General features: G+C 41.3%; 1 protein-coding gene and 1 long non-coding RNA gene across 2 annotated transcripts in view; one reads left to right on the top strand and one right to left on the bottom strand.

The window, feature by feature from the left end:
* Positions 1 to 726: 726 nt before the first annotated feature.
* ltn1 (listerin E3 ubiquitin protein ligase 1) lies at positions 727 to 20126 on the top strand. Its single transcript, XM_037747749.1, has 32 exons — positions 727 to 884; positions 1095 to 1301; positions 1592 to 1690; positions 2676 to 2906; positions 3005 to 3057; positions 3169 to 3349; positions 4607 to 4780; positions 5036 to 5226; positions 6703 to 6850; positions 6938 to 7195; positions 7352 to 7663; positions 7758 to 7973; positions 9053 to 9094; positions 9192 to 9381; positions 9513 to 9752; positions 10982 to 11135; positions 11278 to 11428; positions 12668 to 12878; positions 12987 to 13131; positions 13333 to 13446; positions 13552 to 13679; positions 13771 to 13906; positions 14366 to 14510; positions 15336 to 15549; positions 16374 to 16611; positions 16763 to 16840; positions 17625 to 17811; positions 17925 to 18090; positions 18176 to 18396; positions 18515 to 18709; positions 18942 to 19109; positions 19511 to 20126. The coding sequence occupies exons 1-32, from the start codon at positions 843 to 845 to the stop codon at positions 19571 to 19573; spliced, it is 5298 nt and encodes a 1765-aa protein (XP_037603677.1). The 5' UTR covers positions 727 to 842; the 3' UTR covers positions 19574 to 20126.
* The window catches only part of LOC119475283, a 46016-nt gene continuing 41206 nt past the window's right edge, over positions 16620 to 21429 (bottom strand). Inside the window, exons 2-3 of the long non-coding RNA XR_005203750.1 lie at positions 17600 to 17828; positions 16620 to 16866 (exon numbers count right to left, since the gene is read on the bottom strand). This is a non-coding gene — a long non-coding RNA (uncharacterized LOC119475283). The remainder of the gene's footprint in view (positions 16867 to 17599; positions 17829 to 21429) is intronic.

The following is a 21429-nucleotide window of genomic DNA, read 5'->3' as shown; positions in this document are numbered from 1 at the left end:
GATGTCATTAACATAACATTCAGTCACAGTCAGTGCATGGAGTGCCCGTGGCGCGGAGAGGATCATCCTATCATTCTACCTTGAATAAATTAAAGAAAGGAAAAAAAAAAAAAAAACGTCTCTCAGACGGGAGCCAGCTCTTATGGTACGTGTCCACAGGGTTTTTTTTATCGCGAGGGGACGCGACGCTTCCCAACATTGGACACTTGGTGGGCTGTCCTAGACTAAAGGCTGTCCCACCTGATTGGACGAACGCTTTCCTGCCGTGGGCTGCTGCTCCCAGCTTTCAAACCAGAAACAGTATGGAGGCTCGTTTGGAAACTTTCTTCTCTTATTTCACGAAAAATAGTTCGCCGAAATGTGTTTCTGAAAACATTTGAGGCGAGAAATAATCCATGCAGTTGCTAAATCTGTCTTTATTTTCGATCGACAACTTTTATTTTAAAAGATTCTCGGGAGTTTCGAGAGGCGGCGAGTCACGTCAGACGCCCGTGATTTGCATAAAGTAGACTAGCCCTCAACTTTATGCAAATGAGGCGCCGTGACGCTCCGTTTTTTCGAATCGCGATGCCACGCTACCAGAATGCATTAAGCGGCTGCTGACATAGACAATGAATGGGAAGCGTGGAAAGCACGGAGGCTGTGGACTGGTACCATTATCGTTAACTTAGAAGAGCCGGCTCTTTGAACCGGCTCGTTCGCGACCAACACATCACTATTATTTTGAAAGATTTAGACAGGAAGTCTTCAGTGGCGTCATTTAAACACGACGTGTGTATCAAACGCCAGTAACTATTATACTGGAGTAAACTAACTCATACTTTTAACATTAATGCGTACCCATGGGGGGTAAGAATAAACAACGAACTAAAGGAAATGTTCGGGTAAGTAACAATATCTGTAAGTTAACGTAGCTGACTTTACTGTAGCAACAAACACGAGCACATGCTAATGTAAACTTCACGTTAACAGCAGGCTAACAGGCTAGTGAAGGCGACGTGTTGTCCCAACTGTTTCATAACCAAAACGTGTCCGGCTGGCTAACCTTTCTACTCTTATGGGATGTATTATCTTCTCTATCCCTACTCTACTAGCCCTCCAGTAGCGGCCGAGCTGCTGAGGTCCTGACCCGGGAGGGTGGTGTCATCCCGGGCTTTGTGGGCTTCGACACAGCGGTCACCTCGGAGTTGAGTTACGTCCCCGCTGTCCACGGCGCGGAGGAGATAGACAACCTGGTGGATGCTGATTTCCGCCTGGTGCTCAGGAAACTCTCCAAGAGGGATGGTGTTACCAGACTGAAAGTGAGCTGACTAGCTTCATGGTCTTCTATGCAGAGCCAGTCACATATAACACATATAGATAGATAGATAGATAGATAGTAACTTTATTGATCCCGAGGGAAATTCAAGTTTCCAGCATCACAGTTCCATAGTGCAAAACATGTTAGTAAAAAGGCAGCGCCTGCCTGTATGCTACAACCACTTAAAACACAGTGTACATGAAACATGAAAAGCAATCTCTCATTGGGTATGTTGAAGTGAAGTGTTTGTTGGTCCCAGGTGTGTGTCTTGATGTTGTGTCCTCTTCTCAGGCTGTGCAGGACTTTGGGTCCATGTGTCAGGAACGGGATGCTGAAGAGGTTAAAGGGGTCCTGCCATACTGGCCCAGGATTTACTGCAAGATATCAGTGGTGAGCTGGCCATTCACCACACATTCACGAAATGCCATTTTTTTGTATCAGTGTCACATTACTTTGAACAATTGTGGAAACAGTGAGACCTTAAACACAAAATAAACACTCCCAGTTACCATCATACATTTTTGATCAGACCCATCTTGCCTAGCAAATGAAAGTTAAGTATCCCATTTCAAATGATGGGTAGTATCTCTGAACAAGAGATTGCCTGGAACCACACTCAAATTAAAGCTGCATTGGGTAGAATTGGCGCAAATATGATTTTAAAAAAATTATGTTTTATAAAACGGTCGCTATAACCTGACAGTAATGCATGAGGTGTTAATCTGAAAAAAATCATGTTCCTCTGTGTCCTCCGGTGCTCCTAATGGCATCTGCAAGATTTCACAGACCGGAGGAAAACAACCAATCAGAGCTGAGCTTGGAGCCTGCCGTCTCTGAGCATCACTCGCAAACTTCGATCAAACGGTCAAACTAGGCAGCGCTGATAAAATATGAATCAATATTCTGTTACTGTAATGCCTATTTCTTGACTGAATTGTTTCAGAAACATCTTGTAGTGTACTGTTTAGCTGTAAAATGAGAAAGTTTGTGACCCAGCAGCCATGTTGAGATCAGTTGTGGAAATATGAAGCACCACCCACCAGCCGTAGCAAACTTCTCATTAAAAATAGGCATTACAGTAACAGAATTTTGATTCATATTTGATCAGCGCTGCCTAGTTTGACCGGTTGATCGGAGTTCGCGAGTGATTGACAGCTGCTTCCGTTGATTTTTTTAAAGCGTGAGAGAGCCATGAGGAGGTGCAGAGGTCTAGTTATCTCTCTCTAGTTGTTATGGAATTTTTGGCCAATGATGCCAAAAATATTCAGCCTACTGCAAGTTTAAGGATGACAATTTAATGTGACTTTAATGTGTGCAAGTGTTTGAGGCGTGTCCACATTAGGAGAGTTTTGTCTTCATCATTTATGTCTATCAGGACCACGATCGCCGGATTAGGGAGGCCACCCAGCAGGCCTTTGAGCAGCTGGTGCTGAAAGTGCGTCGCAGCTTGGCGCCCTTTCTGAAGAGCTTGATGGGCCACTGGATTTTGTCCCAGTGTGACACTTACACACCTGCAGCCTCTGCTGCTTGCCAGGCCTTCCAGGCTGCTTTCTCACCCACCAAACAGCCCGAGGCTCTCAGCTTCTGCAAAGATGAGATCCTTAATGTAAGTAGTAGTGGTGGCTTTAGTGCAGACAAGGGGATTTGCGCTGTAATCTAATGAGCCAAATTTAACAATAAGATGCTGTTATTCTTATTTTGCAGGTACTTCAAGATATTTTGTTAAAGGAAACGGCAGACACACTGAGCGATCCACAGTAAGTTTAGCTCATAATAGTCTCTGTGTCCATTTTTCTCACTGTGTAGACACAACAATAATACATTATGTCAGATTCTCTGCTGAGGCACTGGTTCTCCTTGTTCTCTAGAAGTGTGACAGAGGAGGAGAGAGAAGGAAAATACGTACGCATGCTTACTAGTTCTCTGTTGGGGGTGAAGAGACTGCTCTCCCTGCTGCTTCAGAGTGACAGGACGGACTTGGAGGAAAGACTAGCACATCTCCTTAACTCTGGGAAGTTCTGGAAGTACAGCAAACACAAGACACCACAGGTACTGGCAACAAATAGGACACCTGAACTAATTAATCTGGTATATGCACATAATGTAGTTTCACTCAAGTAAAATAAGGTCTCTTCCACTTGAATTTATATTCATCAAAAGATGTTGAGTGGATTTTATCATTTTAACCTCAGCAGTTTATGCCAGTAGAAGTGGTGTACATCCTCTGAAAGCTGGGAACCTGAAGATTAATTTGAGATGCAGCTCAGCACTGTGTGTCAAGTTGTTCTAGTCAGTGCCGGCCCTGACGAGTTTGGTGCCCTAGGCAAGAGGGAGGTTCTTAATCAGTGTTATTTTCGTGCATACAGGATTGACATAGCCTCTTAACCTGCTTATAATATAGCTACTATATTGATCTTGCTTATGAGACAAAAAAAGAAGTATTAAATCTGACCAGAATGCACCAGTAACATATTGAAAAAAACAAGGTAAGCTGATATATATCTTTAAATTAAATTGTCTTGTTTGAATAGGCCAAAAATTTAATTGTAGGCTCCTGGTAGGCCTATTACTTACATAATTTTTCCACACAGATTATGTAGAAATGTTTTATCCTACAAAGTTAACTAACTCTTTTTAGTTTTGTAGACCTGCATCCTTCAAAAAGTATGGGAAGTTATTGTCTTTGCTCCCAGGACGTATTCCTACTGTCTGTCCCTAAAGCTAACACTGAATTGGGAAAAAGGGCGTTTAAGTACACTACTCCCTCATCTTGGAATCAGTTGCAAAATTACCTGAATCTTCGGGAGCTCTGGATGCATTTAAAGGAATTTTAAATGACAGGATGGCAGGCACATCTGGCTGCAAATGTTATGTTGATGACTTGTAAAGAATGTTGATGAATGTTTTAGATATTTTATGATTCTGTAATTTCTTTGTTTTCATTTTAAATTCTTTAAGTGTTTTATCTTTGTGTCTGCAGCTTTGTTAATTGTGATGCTGCCTGTCTTGGCCAGGATGCCCTTGAAACAGAGATTTTTATTGAATTTTTTGTAGACATGGCAAAGCCATCACATCAAATGCAGAACATGGCAGGGTGTCTGTGACATGAAATAAAAACAGAAAAATTTAGATTTTTAATCTCAATGAAACTCCCCTGGTTTTATAAAGGTTAAATAAAAAAACAACATTTTGTTAACCATAAAACTGTGTGAAGTTAAATTACATCAGTTTGTGTTGCCAAATGCCACGTAATATACATGCAGTAATCTGTTTTGAGACTAATTACTACTATGTCTTTCTCCACAGGTGCGAGGGGCATTTTTTGAGATGGTGTGTGCTCTGTGTGAGTTCACTCCAGGACTGGTCCAGGCTGAAGCATCACGACTCTGCCCCACTGTTCTCCTCAGCATTGACGACACCGATCCTGTAGTGCTGCCTCCTGTGTGGGAAGCTGTTCTTCACGTCGTGTCTACGATCCCTGTAAGCTTGTGTTTTAAAGGATGACCTCACATGTACAGTTATGCTACTGCCACTATATTGTCAGGTGTTCTGTAATGTTGTCTACCCTCTATGTTGTTACAGTAGACGTGATAGGTAGTGCAACAAGGAGTTATATTAACCAGTATTAGTAGATTCACAAATGCCTAGATGCCAAAGAAGATGTGTTTCATTTTTTGTTGTGCCAATTTATAGTCGAGTGGCTTCTAATCTTCGATTTTTCTGCTCTTATTTCAGGATTGCTGGACTCATGTGAATGCCAAGAAAGGCTTCTTACCTAAACTTTGGGCTCTACTAAAAGAGGGTGGCAAAGGCATGGCTAAAGCACTCCACCCTAATCTAATGCCGCTCCTCAGCAAACTGCCTCAACAGGTCACCGATCCGACCTTGGACTTCTACACCACCTTCTTCTCTTCATTCATACAAGGGTAATTTTTTTTGTGTGATACCGGTATGTACGCTTGTGCTGGATGATGATTTCAATATTATTATTATTTTATCGAATTTCAAGGGAATCTTATCGTGAAAATATGCTCATGTTGTATTATCATTTTAGAAAAATATTTCGGTCAAATCTAGGGATGTCACAATTCTCCAAATCCACGATTCGATTTGACTTTAGATTTTAAGAGCACGATTCGATTTTTGATTTCATTTAAACATGCCACTTTTTAGACTATGGAGTCTTGATTCATAACGATCAACAGATCATTGGTTTTATGCCCTGACAACTGTCATTTATACTTTCAACAAAAAGAAGATCCACTAGATGGCAGGAGTGTACTTTACAGCAGCTAGAGTTTCTCAGAGTTTGTGAGGCACACCTGAATGCATCCTGACTTCCCTGTCGGCACCTACATGCTTTATACTACGGCATAATAAACCATAAACCCTGCTTTACCGTACAAAGCAATGTAGACACACAAGTCGATTTAAGTGGAGATGGTACGAGCGCGGCCGAAATCGCCAAACGGTTCGATGAGCGCCGTTTTCTTTGATTGCTGTAGTCTCTAAATCTTCTGCAGCCTACACGATTATATGCAAATTTTAATAATAATCGAAGAAAATTCATTATTTGAATTCTTACTTCACACGGTTGAAGACTTTTTCCTGATGTAATGCGTAACAGTAGGGCTACAGCTCACGATTATTTTCATTGTTGATTAATCTGTCAATTATTTTTTTCAATTAATTTATTAGTTGTTTGGTCTATATAATGTCTGATAATGGTGAAAAATGTCGATCAGTGTTTCCCAAAGCCCGAGATGATGTCCTTAAATGTCTTGTTTGTCCACAACTGTTTACTGTCATATTGGAGTAAAGAAACCATATAATAGAAGGCAGACGTAATGGACAGACATACAGACAATAACATAAATCAGTATGTATCCGTGTTTAGTGATTCTGGGCAGGTTGGTATGTGGAGTGGGATGTGAGGCAGAGCGAAAGACAACATAGTGATAATTTTATAGTGGTAATGAATATGTGACAGCAAAATAAGAATAATCATAATACATTAATGTAATATAATAAAAATATAACATGATAATATAAAAAACATGATCATTATCATCACTATATACAATAGATCATAAGGTGTCCATTACTATACAGAAACATTTTAGATAATAATAACAACAATAACTGAGATTATATTTATATTTAATTAATCAATTTAAATAGTTGACAATTAATCAATTAATTGTTGAAGCTCTACATAACAGTGAAATACAGCTCATTGCACTGAGCATTAATTTGATTATTTTGTATGTGATTTTGCATCCATTTTCCACATCTTCAGATATATTGCTATAAGAGAAGACTCTTGTTCTTCATATAAGTTATAAACCATTATTCCTGTATCACACTATGTAACTTTTAGTTTTTCTGTGTGTTTGTCTCAGTCTGTCTAGTGATCGTGCAGCGTCAAGCCCATCGGAAAGTGCCGTTATAGTGACTTCTGTTGTTGAGTGCTTGAGGTACTGCATACTGCACAACACAGAAGAAGAAGAGGAACAGAGAAAAATACGAACCATGCTTATTTCACAGCAGGTGGGATCACACAGTCGCGGATACTTTTCTTATCATGTCAGATGTATTTAAATCCCTTACATTGTTTTGTTGCCTGTCTCTTTGTAGCTCCTGCCACTACTAGAAACTGCTCTTGGAAATCCCTCCCTTCAGAGCGGCCCTCTTTTCCTTTTGGTCACTGAAATGCTTGTTTCCTGGGAGAAAAGGGCAGGCCTACACAGTGAAGATGGAGCTAATGAGAGCAGTGACGTCTTTCAAGGGCTTCTGGCAGACTTCTGGGAGGGGCTGGGTCTTCTGTTTGTGCGTTATGCCGACAATGAGGATGCAGATCCACAGGCTTTGGAAGGGGTAGCCACCTTGCTGCAGGTGAGTTTGGTTTTGGCGAATCTCTGGTTCAGACATACAAGGATACAGCAGATCAATATGGCTGTCGGAGCCATTCATGCCTTTAAAATTGGCCAAAGTGAAACAGAAAACACAATGCCTAAATAAATTTATTCTCACTTTCTCTTATGTCTCCAGGTAATGCGCTACCCTGAGAGAGTAAAAAGAAAGCACGTCCAGAAGAAGAAAACTGTCAGGATCTGTTTCTCTCAGCCGGAGGACAATGAGAAAACTGGAGTTGAGGGGGATGTTGTTGAGAAGCCTGTTCAGACGGTGTCGGAGCTGGTGAATGAGAAGGCATTTGGGTCCCTACAGACCCAGCATTTTGAGGATGTGGTGTGCCAGCTGGCCCAACTGTGCCTGGTGCATGTGAATGAGAGAAACTCGGAGAGACACCTTGTTTTCCTCTCCCTTCTCCTGCAGTCTTTCCACACGCCCAGGGTCTTCAGTGTAAGTCATGTTTGATGGAAAGTATTAAGTCTTTAACAGCTCTTACAATTCCATGACGCAATTGACTTTTTCCCCTAAACTGTGCTTCTCTTAGACATTGGTCGAATTGGATGGCAGAATAACGGACGGTGAGCAGAGGGACGAGGTGACCATGAAGAATCCAGCAATGCATTTCCTGCTGGAGCGGGTGGTGGTGTGGCTGGCTGAGAAGGGGCGCATCGACACTGAGCACCTGGTGGAGATGGTCTTCAGCTCACTGTACTGCTGCAGCCAGCAGGAGACCACCCGCATCCTCAACCACATCACCACGGTAACCTAAGATGCGGATGTCCTGTAACATGTTACCTGAGGCCTGTACTGCGAAGCAGGATTTGGGGGGGTAACTTCAGGTTTGACCCTTGGTTTTCAGTTCTACGATGGTGGTTCACTTCTTACCGGGCTAGATCGTCATGGTAATTTATGCTGAACACCTCACCTGCTCCGGAGCAGGTTTTATTTGAGATAAGAGATCAGCTTGTGTGAAAGCACAGCCTCTTCACCAATCAAAGCTTGGTGCGTGGATCGTAAGTTAATATTACACGAATACAAAGAAGTTATAATCTAGGCTAAAAAGCAACACAGTTTAAACAACCAAATGCAGAAAGGACAGCTGACATATGAAAGGAAGCCTGCTTACCACTTTGAATTATATTTTTATATTTATTTTTTATTTGCTCCCAAGTCTGTTTCACACCGTCGGAGTCTGAGAAGTAGGTGACAGAAGGCTGAAATAGTCATACACGCCACATTTACCTCCAAAGGATTAATGAAGTAACATTTATTCTAGTCTATAAGCATCATATTAATTTAACGGAATACACAAAGTAATTATAGTCAGATCTACTCGTGCTCTAGATGGGGCAGTGATATTAGCCTGTTAATTTACGTATTCACACATTCGGCAATTTTTTCTTTTGCCAGGTATCCTTTCTGTATTTTGCAGATGCAATTGTGTTGCTTTTAGTCTGGATTATATGTTTAACTTCTTTGTGTTTGTCTAATATTATAGTTCGCTCTTCGTTTGTAAAATGTGCTGCTCTGCTGAACCGTAGACTTGTCCATATTTGCGATTGGTCATATGCTGCAAACACCGCCCCTTTTATGTGATCGCGCTCGTAGCCAGATTGAGAAACCCTGGGTTGATTTATCGAGTTGATAACCACCGTTGTGGTTGTTAGGGTTAGTGAAGCAAGATACTGACAAGATATCCTTGGTATGTTGAAATCGCTTCGTAGTATAGGCCTCACGTTTTTTATGTGCAGCGTAATGATCCCTCTTGTGTCGTAGATAAAACTCTAATGGTGCTGTTGTTTCTTTGCTGACATTCCTGCTTTTCCCTCTGGTTTCTAGATGGATTTACAGTGGAGAATTATCCTGCAAATTATACAGAAGGTATGTGTCTTTTGTTTACACAGATCAAAGTGTGTTATCTACCTATACATCAAATTGACATAGTTATAAACATGTGTGCTATTATCCATCCTGTCAGGCATGTACAGAACCTGAGACTCTTAAGAGCTGTCGTGACTGGCTGAAAGGTTCAGTTCTGGGCGAGCAACTCCTTGGACTGACTGAGGAGCTGTGCAAGGTGGGACGCAGCTCTAACGGTTCTACCTCTTCTACCAGCAACCACAGTTGGACACTTATCAGCCTGGTCCTCTCTCAGCACCACAACAATGGTAAACACAGACACAAACCTGCAAATTATTCTTTTTTTTCTTCAGTGGAAAAGTACCTTTTTTTTTTGTGGATTTTCCTACAAGTCACCAAACTTTCTAATTATCTTTTTGATCTGATTTTACTTGCGCAGAGCCTCTGATAGGGGAGGTGTACATGGAGAAGATCTTAGAAAGGCTCCACGCCACTCTGTCTGAGACCAAGAGTCTGTCAGATGCAGGCAACATGGAGCCACTCATCTGCTTCATCTGTGACGTGGCCTCCACGTTCTTCTCTTCTGTACAAGACTGTCTTCTACTTCTCTCTGCTGAGGAGCTCTTGCTCACGGTCTTCCAGCTCACCGCCCAAGATCAAACACACACTCACCTGTCTGGTAGGTACTTGCACACACAGTGCACAAACCAAGGGTATAATAGTTTTACATTTTCAATTTGTTTTTCTTTTATTTTAATTTTGACTTTTCAATTTAATTTTAGTTTAGTTTTAGTTAGTTTTCAGAGTTTTTTTTGGTAGTTTCAGTTTTTCAGAAAGGTTTAGTTTTTTATATATTTAGTTTTACAGTAGTTTAGTTTGTTTTTGTTTTTTCGTTTTACCGCCACTAATTTCTTTAACGCAATTTCCGATTTTTAGGTTGTAGCATTACAGCTTAGTTTTAAAACTAGAGTGCAGGTACTGGCATCATATGAAACTAGAAAATGTCACACTAGCTTGTCGCGAAGTAGGCTAAAGAACGCTCCAAACTTAGCTAAATTTTGGCGAAGCAAAGCTGGCATAGACATTTTCAAAGAGGTCCCTTGACCTCTGACCTCAAGATATGTGAATGAAAATTGGTTCTAGGAGTACCCACGAGTCTCCCCTTTACAGACATGCCCACTTTATGACATGCAGTTTTGGGCAAGTCATAGTCAAGTCAGCACACATACAGCTGTTGTTGCCTGTTGGGCTCGAGTTTGCCATATAATGATTTGAGCATATTTTTTATGCTAAATACAGTACCTGTGAGGGTTTCTGGACAATATTTGGCATTGTTTTGTGTTGTTAATTGATTTCCAATAATAAATATATACATACGTTTGCATAAAGCAAGCATATTTGCCCACTCCCATGTTGATAAGAGTATTAAATACTTGACAAATCTCCCTTTAAGGTACATTTTGAACAGATAAAATGTGATTGACAGCCCTAGTATCTATATATACTGTACATACAATTTACATGATTGGAGTACTGTGTAATGGAAATAATGTTTAAAGTTCAATCTTCATGCTATTTAAGTGAAGCGCGGTATAGCGGCATCCCCTGGAAGATCAAGTCGGAAGTTCATGCTGTCTCCTTTTTGGCAGTGATTTATAATATAGCTAAAAAACTAACATTTAAATGAATTTACGTTCATTTATATTTTATTTTTTATTATTTTTGTAACCAGGCAGTATCATTTCAGTTTGGTTTTTGTTAAAGGTACTGTTTTTATTTAGTTTACAAAAAATATTTTTCACTGCTTATTTTCATTTTAGTTTTAGTTTACTATAATAACCCTAGCACGAACACACCTAATTTTCAGGGAAGCTAAATAACAATTCTTTGTTGATATTGCTTTCACAGACTCACTTTTAGATAAGCTGAGGAAAGTGTGTGTGTCTGGGGTCCAGTCATTGGTTCAACACTCAGATTATGAGGTCAAGGAAGGTGGTTTCCTGCACAGTGCCGCCCTGTGGGTGACAAACCAACTACTCACCGTCTCTCTGGATATTAAAAGGTAATAAAACACCTTCTATAGGTTTTAAAAACCCAAGTGGGTTTGTCAGTAAGCCCTCCCCAATTTTGGGCCTGTTCAGTGTGTCGTATCTTAAGAAGCTATGTTGTGGTTCTGGCTTACTCTTCTTGGTGTTATGTTTTAGTTTGCAGGTTCTAATTGTGGCTGTACAGAGCGTAGTGGAGACAATCATCGCTGTCTGCAATCAAGATTCCCCCCTCCTCGTCCAGTTCTTTACACAACTGACGCCCAGCCAGACAGAATGGACAAGAATCAGACAAGCCCTACCTCCTCAGGTGAGCCAGCCAATCCATCATTCTCACTTTAGGAAAATAATTACGTAATACAGACACAACCATACATTGATTATGAAGAAATTGGTGTGGAAGGAATCTGTTTTAATTTAGGGCTGGGCGATCTGGCCAAAATCTTTTATCCCGATATACTGAAGCAGGTAATTTCATATCTTGATGATGAGGTATATTACGATATAGCATGTTTTCTGGTAATTCAATAAATAAATAGTTTAAATGAAATATATATATATATTTTTGTGTACTCCTGTGTGAATTAAATACTTGTCAATACTGAATATTTTCTCATTTTATTAAGAACTTTAGAGAAAAACAGCTGATAAATGCATTTTACAGGACAGGTGGCAGACATTAAGGCCCGTAATAATTTATACATACACATTGTGGTCTGAATCAACTGAATGTAAAGCCTTTATAACCTCATTGATTATTACATCATAGGTTATAATAACCGAGGTTAGCTGTAGACAGCTGTAGTTTTTTAATACTGGTTTTAGTCCTGCTTTGTTTTCATTCAGTGTCCTTGGAATGTACAAGTAATGGACATGTAGTGTGATAATGTTAAATATTCGTACCAGTCTATCCATTTAATTATCTGTGTTATCTGGGGTTGTGTACGGCTTCTCCATAGATAACTTTATTTATCTGTTAACCGTTGTATGTCGTACTACAGAGATACTGTTCCTACATAAGCGGCCACAAACAAAACACAGTGTCAACGCGTTTCTGTGTACCGTAGTCTGTAGTCCATTTAAGGTGAAGAAGAAAAAACGGCACTTCATGCCGGTTAATGACAATGGATAGCCTGCACTCCAAATATGCCTGTAGTGGGGACTGGCGTGTGACAAACATGGCAGAAGATGGTTTTCTGGTCCATGTCTGACTTTCTTACGAGCTCTTCCAGTTTTGGTTGGGCTGAGTCTGAGAAAGTTTCTGCATGTTGTGCCGTCTCAAAGTTAAACAGCTGATTGCTCCAGCTTCAGTCCTTGCTCATGCAAGGAACGTAAAGTGGCAGCCAAATGATGTCAAATTTGCCATAACACAGTTCAGTCGCTGTTTTTTTTACATCACGATATAGCAAAAATACATATACGATAGACATTTTTATATTGTTTGACAATATATATCGTCCTATCGCCCAGCCGTACTTTAATTCGATTCTCATCACAAAACACTTGAGATTTACGCATTGTTCTTCCCCTTTTCTTCTGTCCTCTGCAGTGGATCAAAACCCCCTTACTGTCCAGCCGTCACCGAGGAGTTTGCGAAAAACCCTCCATGGACATCTGGAAGTTGAGGGTGTCAACCAGGCCGCCAGCCCACCTATGTGCCTGTGCCCTGTTGGGGAGGGTGGCCCGGACTGTTGCATTCATACCTCGTGACAAAAAGGATGCAGAATGTCCTTCACACTTGCCGAACCTTAAGTACACAGGTACACACAAACGGGAAATTAACACATTTTTTTCTGTAACTTTGTGTTTTTCATGTAAATATATGATCCTGTGTAATATGTTTGTATATGTATGCTTTTCTTTGGCAGTTTCAGAGCTGTTGTATGCACTGCAGTGGTGTAAGGAGGTAGAGTACATCCCTGCCTATCACAGCCTGCTGACTGACTCGGGGCTGTTAGAAGGACTCCAGGGCCTAGTTCCACTGAAAGATCTGCTAGGGACACTCTACTCAAGGTGAGCTACACACAACATCAACACATTTCTACATAAACAGAGCTTTCATGGAGAAAAAAAAACATCTTTTAGAAAACATGTAATACATTTATCAGCTTCTGAAGAAACAAACACTAGTTTTTATGCACATGTTTATTTTCCCAGGCAATTATTTCAAACAATATCCACTGAATATGTGTGTATTGTATTGTTACCCTGTAGGTCCGTGGAGGATGGAGGTCTCTGGTCTCTGTCTCTAGAAAACTACATCCACACCAACAACTTGGCAGCAACTCACAGTGCAACCGTGAGGAAGCTTTACGGCAGTACAGACAGGTTAATCATTTGTTTATTCATGTCATTTTAAATATTTTGAATTTCAACTCTTATATGACAACTCTCCCCACTGTTGTATGTTGAAAATTGTCTGTGTTTGGTCAGTTTGTTCCCGGTGTCTCAGAGCAAACTGAGCACGCTCCAGGTGCTCTGCCCCACCATGACCATAGAAGACAGGGAGACTCTCGTTGCTCTGGCAACTGCAGGAATAATCAACTGGCAAGAGAATGACGGTGAAAATACGCACATAAACACACACAAATGCAAACTTGGACGTTTTGGACTTGAACCAAGCAAGTAATAATTTTGGGCTTTATGTCACAGATGTGTATGGGTGTCTGGCGGTGCTGCTGTGCTGTCTAAAAGCCGACACACTCGTAGAGGAGGAGGTTGTGCAGGCTATCCTGGCCACTGTGATGGAGTGGAGAACCAGCAAGGAGGACTGGTTCCTCTTTAGCAGGTAATGTAATCATATAAACATTTACACACACATTTAGAGCTGACCCGAATGCTTCGAAGCTTCGACCGTTGCCATGGTAATTGACCTCCAAATAAGTATTCAATCAATATTCGAATGCTTTGTTTTTAGCTTATATATATGTAATAATAATGTATAAATCCCAAAATAGCCCATGAAATAAGGAATACTCCCACAACATCACTCATTATACATATTCAACATGAATTATTATTAGTTATTCTCAGACGGATATCACTGTTATGTGTAGAGGTTTGTGTGTGTACAGTAGTGTGTCAGCGGCACAGTCCCGAAGCTTTGAATACCTTTCGAATATTTCTCACTGAAGCTTTGAAGCCCAAAATATGGTATTCAGGACAGCCTTACACACATTATATCTCTTGAAACAATGTCCTAGTTTAGATTATTTTCTACTGATATATTTGTCACATCTTCTTTCAGTGACCTGTCTAAAGCAACTGCAGAACAGTTGAATCTTGCTGTGGAGATGATGCGTTTCCTGTGCTGGCTGGTGACTCATTGTCCGACAGTTCTCGGGGGCAACCAGTGGGACTTCTTGCTCTGCTCGATGTTAGCCTGGTTGGAGGTGAGACACAGACCATACATACTGTGTTGTTTTGAGAATTTGAAGTCAGAGACCATTGTCAGCTACAGAGTAGTGCTACAGGGTAGATGCTTCCTGTCATAGGGTGAACTCTTGACCTCAGCAGTGGTGGAAGAAGTACTCCCATATTTTACTTAACTAAAAGTAATGATATCACAGTGTAGAAATACTCTGTTACAAGTCCTGCAGTCAAAATGTTACTGATGTAAAAGTACAAAAGTATCAACATCAAAATATACTTAAAGTACCAAAAGTAAAAGTACTCATTATGCAGAATGGTCCATTTCAGAATAATATATTTTAGATTACTGGATTATAATTATGAATGCATTAATGTGTTCATCACTTTAATGTTGCAGCTGGTAAAGGTGGAGATGATTTCAACAAATGCATATACTTCCAGGTAGCTTAATCTATAATAATACATCATAATTAATTTGTCAATTATATTTTGTATTACTAACCTGAATCTGCAAAGTAACTAATAACTAAAGCTGTCAGATAAATGTAGTGGAGTAAAAAGTACAATATTTCCCTCTGAGATGTATTGGAGTAGAAATACAAAGTAGTACAAAATACTCAAGTACAGTTTTGAGGTAGTTGTACTTTACTGAAGTACAGTACTTGCGTAAATTATATATTTAAATTATAAATAAAATTAATTTCCAGCACTGGACTTCAGGTATTTGAATTGTTAGAGTACTCACTATGCTACCCCTGAATACAAATTATTTTTGTTTTGTATTCATGGCTTGCATCTGCTGTTTCTCACTATCTTTGACTTCATTTTCTTGCCTCCAATTTCAGACCACCAGTGAGAATGTGAGCAGTCTCTGGAACCCATGGGTGCAGCTGTTTGTGTGTGAGAATGCTGCATTGATAGTGAAGCTGAACCAGTTCTTCACGTCATCTTCACCCGATGTACTGGAGAAGCTGCCGCCTGAACTGGCTGTTGAATGGAGAGACTTCTTCGTGGCGGGAATCTACAACCTGCTGTTGCCTCTGCCTGTCAATATCACAGGTGTGTGAGGATTTTATTTGAGGAGGTTATGACACAATCTCTGGGAAACAAGCTTACTCGGAAAAGTCAAGCGCCAAAACTTACCTAATACTTGCTTTTCATTGAGCATACTACTAGGTAATATGGTAGGGCTCTAAACTAACTTTTCCACTACTTTCTCAGTTGGTCGCACCCTTTTTTTCTGTACAGCATGGTATTAATCAGTGGTGGAAGTACATTTACTCAAGTACTGTACAGTTTTGATACTACTTTCTACTAGTACTGTTATACCCCCCGGTAATATGACGCGTGACCCAGCCTCCTTTCAATAGGCCTTGACGCGGGAGCTTTTCTGCTCCATGTGCACAAACTGCAGTGCTAGCATGTTTGACTATGTCCAAAAATTGTAATTGCAAAATAAAAGCAGTTAAGGCACATTTATGTAACAGTCCTGAGTTCACAAGTCAAGGTTCAAGGTTCTTTATTTGTCATTTGTCAATTCCAGCAAATGAAAATCTTTGGTCTCAGGTTCCTCCAACAGTGCTCATAAAATGTGTAAATATAAAAGGGGAAATCACACAAGTAAAAGCAAAATGATAATCTAAGGCATAAAATCGTACAGTTAATATAAAATAGTAATGTAAATGTATATTTGTAAGTTTTGTGAAAGACAGTATTTCACATGGGAAAACCGAATGTAAACAGGATGTAGTATGTATAGAGAAGTCAAGTGTTGAGCTCAGGAGCTCAAGAATTCAGCAGTCTTACGGCCTGTGGGATGAAGCTGTGCCTGGTTGTGCAGGACATAGTCATAGTCCTTCTGTCTGTTTGTTGTCTGAATGCAGATGCCTTCACTGAACCAGATGACCCTGTGTTCCCATTGGCGGTGCTGCAGTCAGTCGGCGTGGCTCTGACATATGCGCCTGTGCTGCTGCTGAAAGAGAACTCCCTGCCACCACGGTTCATAGCGGACCAGAAGACAAACCTGCCAGAGCCCCTCCAGACGCTCCTCAACACTTTCTGTCCTCTGCTGCTGTTTAAGGCCAGGCCGCTGCAGATCACCGTCTACCACTTGTTAGAAAAGTAAGGATTTTGTTTGAGAGAGTTTGTGCAAACGTGGGTAGCTTTTCCTTAAATTAACAAAAAAACCAAAAACATTTCTGCTAATAACTGCCTTGGTACTGTGTTATGATTAAAGTGTTAAATTAACTCTGTTGCTTTTTGTCAATAACAGGGTCATGCCTCAGCTGCCCGAGTGTGATGGAGAAGGAGACAACAACAAGTCTGATGATGATGGAGATGAGCCATGTCTGTAAGTAAATGGAGGAAATCCTGTTGCTGTGAGGAGAGCGAGAGAGAGAGAGAGACAGGGAGGTAGAAAAAGAGTGAGGGAGAGAGAGGTAGAGAGACAGAGGGTGAAGTAGAGAGAGAGAGAGAGAGACAGACAGGGAGGTAGAGAGAGGGAGGTAGAAAGAGAGGGCGGTAGAGAGAGACACAGACGGGGTAGAGAGACAGAGAGGTAGAGAGGGAGACAGACAGGGAAGAAGAGAGAGAGACAGACAGGGAGGTAGAGAGAGACAGACAGACAGACAGGGAGGTAGAAAGAGAGAGAGACAGGTAGATAGAGAGAGAGGGAGACAGACAGGGAGGTAGAAAGAGAGGGAGGTAGAGAGAGAGAGACAGACAGGGGGGTAGAGACAGACAGACAGGGAGGTAGAGAGGGAGCCCGACAGGGAGAGAGACAGACAGGGAGGTAGAGAGAGACAGGGAGGTAGAAAGAGAGAGAGAGGTAGAGAGAGAGAGAGTTAGAAAGAGAGGGCGGTAGAGAGGGAGACTGACAGGGAGGTATAAAGAGAGAGAGAGAGAGACAGACAGGGAGGTAGAAAGAGAGGGAGGGAGGTAGAGAGAGAGAGAGAGAGGGAGGGAGGTAGAGAGAGAGAGACAGGGAGGTAAAAAGAGAGGGAGGTAGAGTCCCTTTAACACAAAACACAAAAACATGGGAAAATATGGTCCAGATTGAAAAATACTGAAGTTATCCTTAATATAAGTTAAATGTTTAAGTTATTCTTACCGTCGTGTTTCCTTTCTGTGTTCAGTTCTCCTCCAGCGTCTCTGATGGCCATCCTGTCAACCTGTGAGGAACTGTGCGATAGCATCCTGGCAGGGGTTCAAGTAGGAGAGTTTGCAGTGGTCCAGCCTCTCAGTGTGGAGTACTCCTGCATCCTGGGGTACTTGCTGGCCTGGAAGCTGCTCCTCACTTTTTTCAAATCGTCACCTTCCCATGTGAGTCCTGATAAGTCCTATACAAGTACAGACAAGCAAACAGATTTATAAATTACATGGCGAAAGTGTGCTTTGAAGTATTGTCACAGACTGCTCTTCTGATTCATTTCTAGCTGCGAGCCCATTATGCCCAGTATCTTAAGAGAAGCTGCTCCCTTAACAAACTCCTACTTGACCTCTTCAAACTGATGCCTGAGAACCCCATCTATCCTGGCCAGGGGGCGGAGACAAAAGAGATCAAAACCTTCTTTACAGAAAGCCGGTCTCTGGCTGTTGACAGTAAGTAGCACAATAATACAACTTCTGTACAAAAGCTATGAAATGTAAAAACAAATCTTAGATCTCCTGCGTTTCTTGCCCACAGACAGCGAGAGCGTCGAGTGGGAGCTCCCTCACCTGGCTTGCAGTGTGTACTACAGCACAGTGCAGGACCTGCCTGCCATGGTGCGGCTGTGGTGGAACGGCCAGGAGAAGAGAGTGAGCGCAGCCGTGGAGAAGTTCACCATCAAATACGTCAGCCCTGTTCTCTCAGCCCAGGAGATCTCATCTGTCCACTCCAGCACTCAACTGTTTGACAGCATGACTGTAAGTTAGCAAAGGCATTGCTCTGTGTGTATCTACAACATTACCATTTTTGTGTTACTTACTGTAAGACTGAAAGACTTCCAAAGGCAAACACTGTATATTTATCTTATTGCCCCAGGTGAAAGCCCGCTCAGCAGCGCGGGAGGTGATTGCCACCTATTCTGTGGATGACATCTTCATTGAGTTGGTGATTCAGCTACCACAGAGCTACCCTCTAGGCTCCATCACAGTAGAGAGTGGGAGGCGCGTGGGAGTTGCCGTACAGCAGTGGAGGAACTGGATGCTGCAACTGAGCACCTACCTCACACATCAGGTAGAAACACAAACACACAGTGGATATAAATTCAAGAAGCTGCTGGTGTAGCAAGTAGTGTCTGTTCTTCAACCTGAAGACCTGTAGCCAGATTATATCCCTACCAGTGAAGATTTCTTGAGCAATACAGGCCAAAGGGGGGCTGTGAAGATATTTTCTTTTTAGGGAACAGCAAAGAATAAAAGGATGAAACGCTTCAGAAAAATGTAAATGTGGGTTTGTGTGTGTTCAGAACGGCAGCATAATGGAGGGCCTGGCTCTGTGGAAGAACAACGTGGATAAGCGTTTCGAGGGAATAGAGGATTGTATGATCTGCTTCTCTGTCATCCACGGGTCCAACTACTCCCTGCCCAAGAAGGGTTGCCGCACCTGCAAAAAGAAATTCCACTCAGCGTGTTTGGTAAGATATGTGTCAAGATCATATTACATCCAGTGGTGGGCTGTCAACATGGTACATGCTACTTTAATAAGAACAATATACATTGATAAAATTTGAGAATATTTTTTTAAATCTTTGATCAATCATCATAACAAAGAGAACAATAGCACTGGCAACAAACTGTAGGCTGTCTGTATATAAGTAATGCGGCAAAGTCATGAGCATATTTCCTTTTTACTGGCACCTAATTGAAGGCATAATTCATAAATCCACAGACCCACTACTGGTTGTATCATACACTTTCAGTTTTATATCTCACAAATACAATTTAATACAAGACAACATATAGTTTAAAGTGAACGTACTTTGCTTTTTGACATCGTCATCTTTTACACTAATATTGTTTCTTATCTTTTCTACAGTACAAATGGTTCACATCCAGCAACAAGTCCACCTGTCCGCTGTGCAGAGAAACATTCTTCTAACCCACAGTCTGTTGACCAGGACGTAAAGGTTGTCAGATCGGTTGTGATTTCATATAGAAGGTTATTAAGGACTAATTCATTAAATCACAGTATGGGTTGAAATTCTTTCTCACAGGCTTTCTCTGACTGAAATAGCTGGCATTATCATGTTTCATGTGCTCAGTGGAAAGCCGAACTAAAGTACAGTAAAATCTAGTGATAATTATATTACGGTGACTTTTATGTCCATATTCCGTACTCTAGGTTGTTAAACTGTCAACAGTTTGTTTATACCAGTGCTTTAATGCGCTGTATATGCTCAGCATCAGTAGCTCCCTGCTGATGTTTTTCTGTTAAAAATGAGTTTTTATCTTTTTGCAGACTTCATTTTTTTTATCGGTTGAAATGTACAGCTGTGTAGAAGAGGCTTATTCACAAAGTTGGGAAAACCAAAGCTGGCAAGGTGCTTTAGTCGTACATAAGCACCTGTTGAAATGAATAATTTTACAAATTTAAAAATAGATAGATAGAAAATATTGCAATGCCCAGGACAGGTTTCACAAATATTTCCTAATATTTAGGAGTGTAAAGAGTTTATGTCTGATTCGGGACATGCCTTATACTATTACAACATGGTGAGCTCACCTATGAAAATCAGGAAAGGGAACTTCTTAAAGGACCAGTGAGTAGGATTTAGTTTACCTTTGGATCCTCGCGATATTACAAGATCGCGCGAAAATACATTTCGTCAGGCTCCATGCACTGTGTTTGTTTGAGCTACTAGCTGCTAAGGCAGTGGTTTAGGTGTGCGTGACGTGACACTGAGAGGCGACTGTTCGTTCTAAACAACAATGGTGGCTCCTGAAGAGGGTAGCGTAGATGCTGCAATAGCATCAGTTATTTTCAAACTGCAGAGTATATCTTCATTGAATCAAGAGCAAAGAACGGCACTGAAGGCTTTTTTTCAATGGAAAAGATGTTTTCTCTCTTCTCCCGACTGACTTCGGAAAGAGTTTGATTGACAGATGGTTCATCCAATCACCTGTCAAGTATTTTTTTTGAAAGTGCCTGCCCTTTTCCAGACAGTTTCCAATGACTGCTTCTCAGATGGTTCTGTGTGAACCATAGAAATAGAATTAGGTGTAGAACTTGACATGGCCATTTTTATATGTATCGTTGCCGTAGCGATTGTTGTAGCGGGCTGACTTCCATATAAACCGACTTGTGGCAAGTTGCGGACTCACTGAGGTGAGGTTTTGCAGTGACAACTAAACGAGCAGAGGAGTAGTAACGTCTAAGCATAGAGAACCATAGTAAATGAGTACAATTTAACAACTTAATGCTTCATCCACACACTCTTGTCACAGCCAAGGAAAGCACATTGCTTTCGCCAGATGAGTAACAACTTTGTATCGCTTGTTTTCTGTAACAAGCGTGGCGTTGAAGCCTGGTGGAATCAGCAAGCTAGCTAGCAGACAGCTGGCTGGTTAGCTCTTGGGCTGGTTCCGCCAGGCTTTGGTGCCGCACTCATTACAGAAACTGAGCCGAACAGCGGGCTGGTGGCCAGCGGCAGCACCGGGTCTAAACAGTCCCTCCACCTGGGGACAAGCTACCTAACTAACTAGCCAGCCATCTGTCTCCAGAACGCTGTGTCCGTTCTCTTCCCGGCAAGCTGCAACCACAACGGCCCCACTCACGTGGGTTCTGTTGTCACCATAACAACAATCGCTATTTACTCTTGTACCACTCCCTATGTAGATGTATAAACGGCTCGTTCTAAGTTAACAAAAACAACACGATTCTTAGTTTCAGGTGATTATACATTAATAGAAACATAATGATGAATATCACATTACATTTCTGCCAATAGATCTCCT

The sequence above is a fragment of the Sebastes umbrosus genome, chromosome 17 (assembly GCF_015220745.1).
Source record: "Sebastes umbrosus isolate fSebUmb1 chromosome 17, fSebUmb1.pri, whole genome shotgun sequence".
NCBI classification, from domain to species: Eukaryota; Metazoa; Chordata; class Actinopteri; order Perciformes; family Sebastidae; genus Sebastes; species Sebastes umbrosus.
This window is presented reverse-complemented; position numbering and strand designations above follow the sequence as displayed.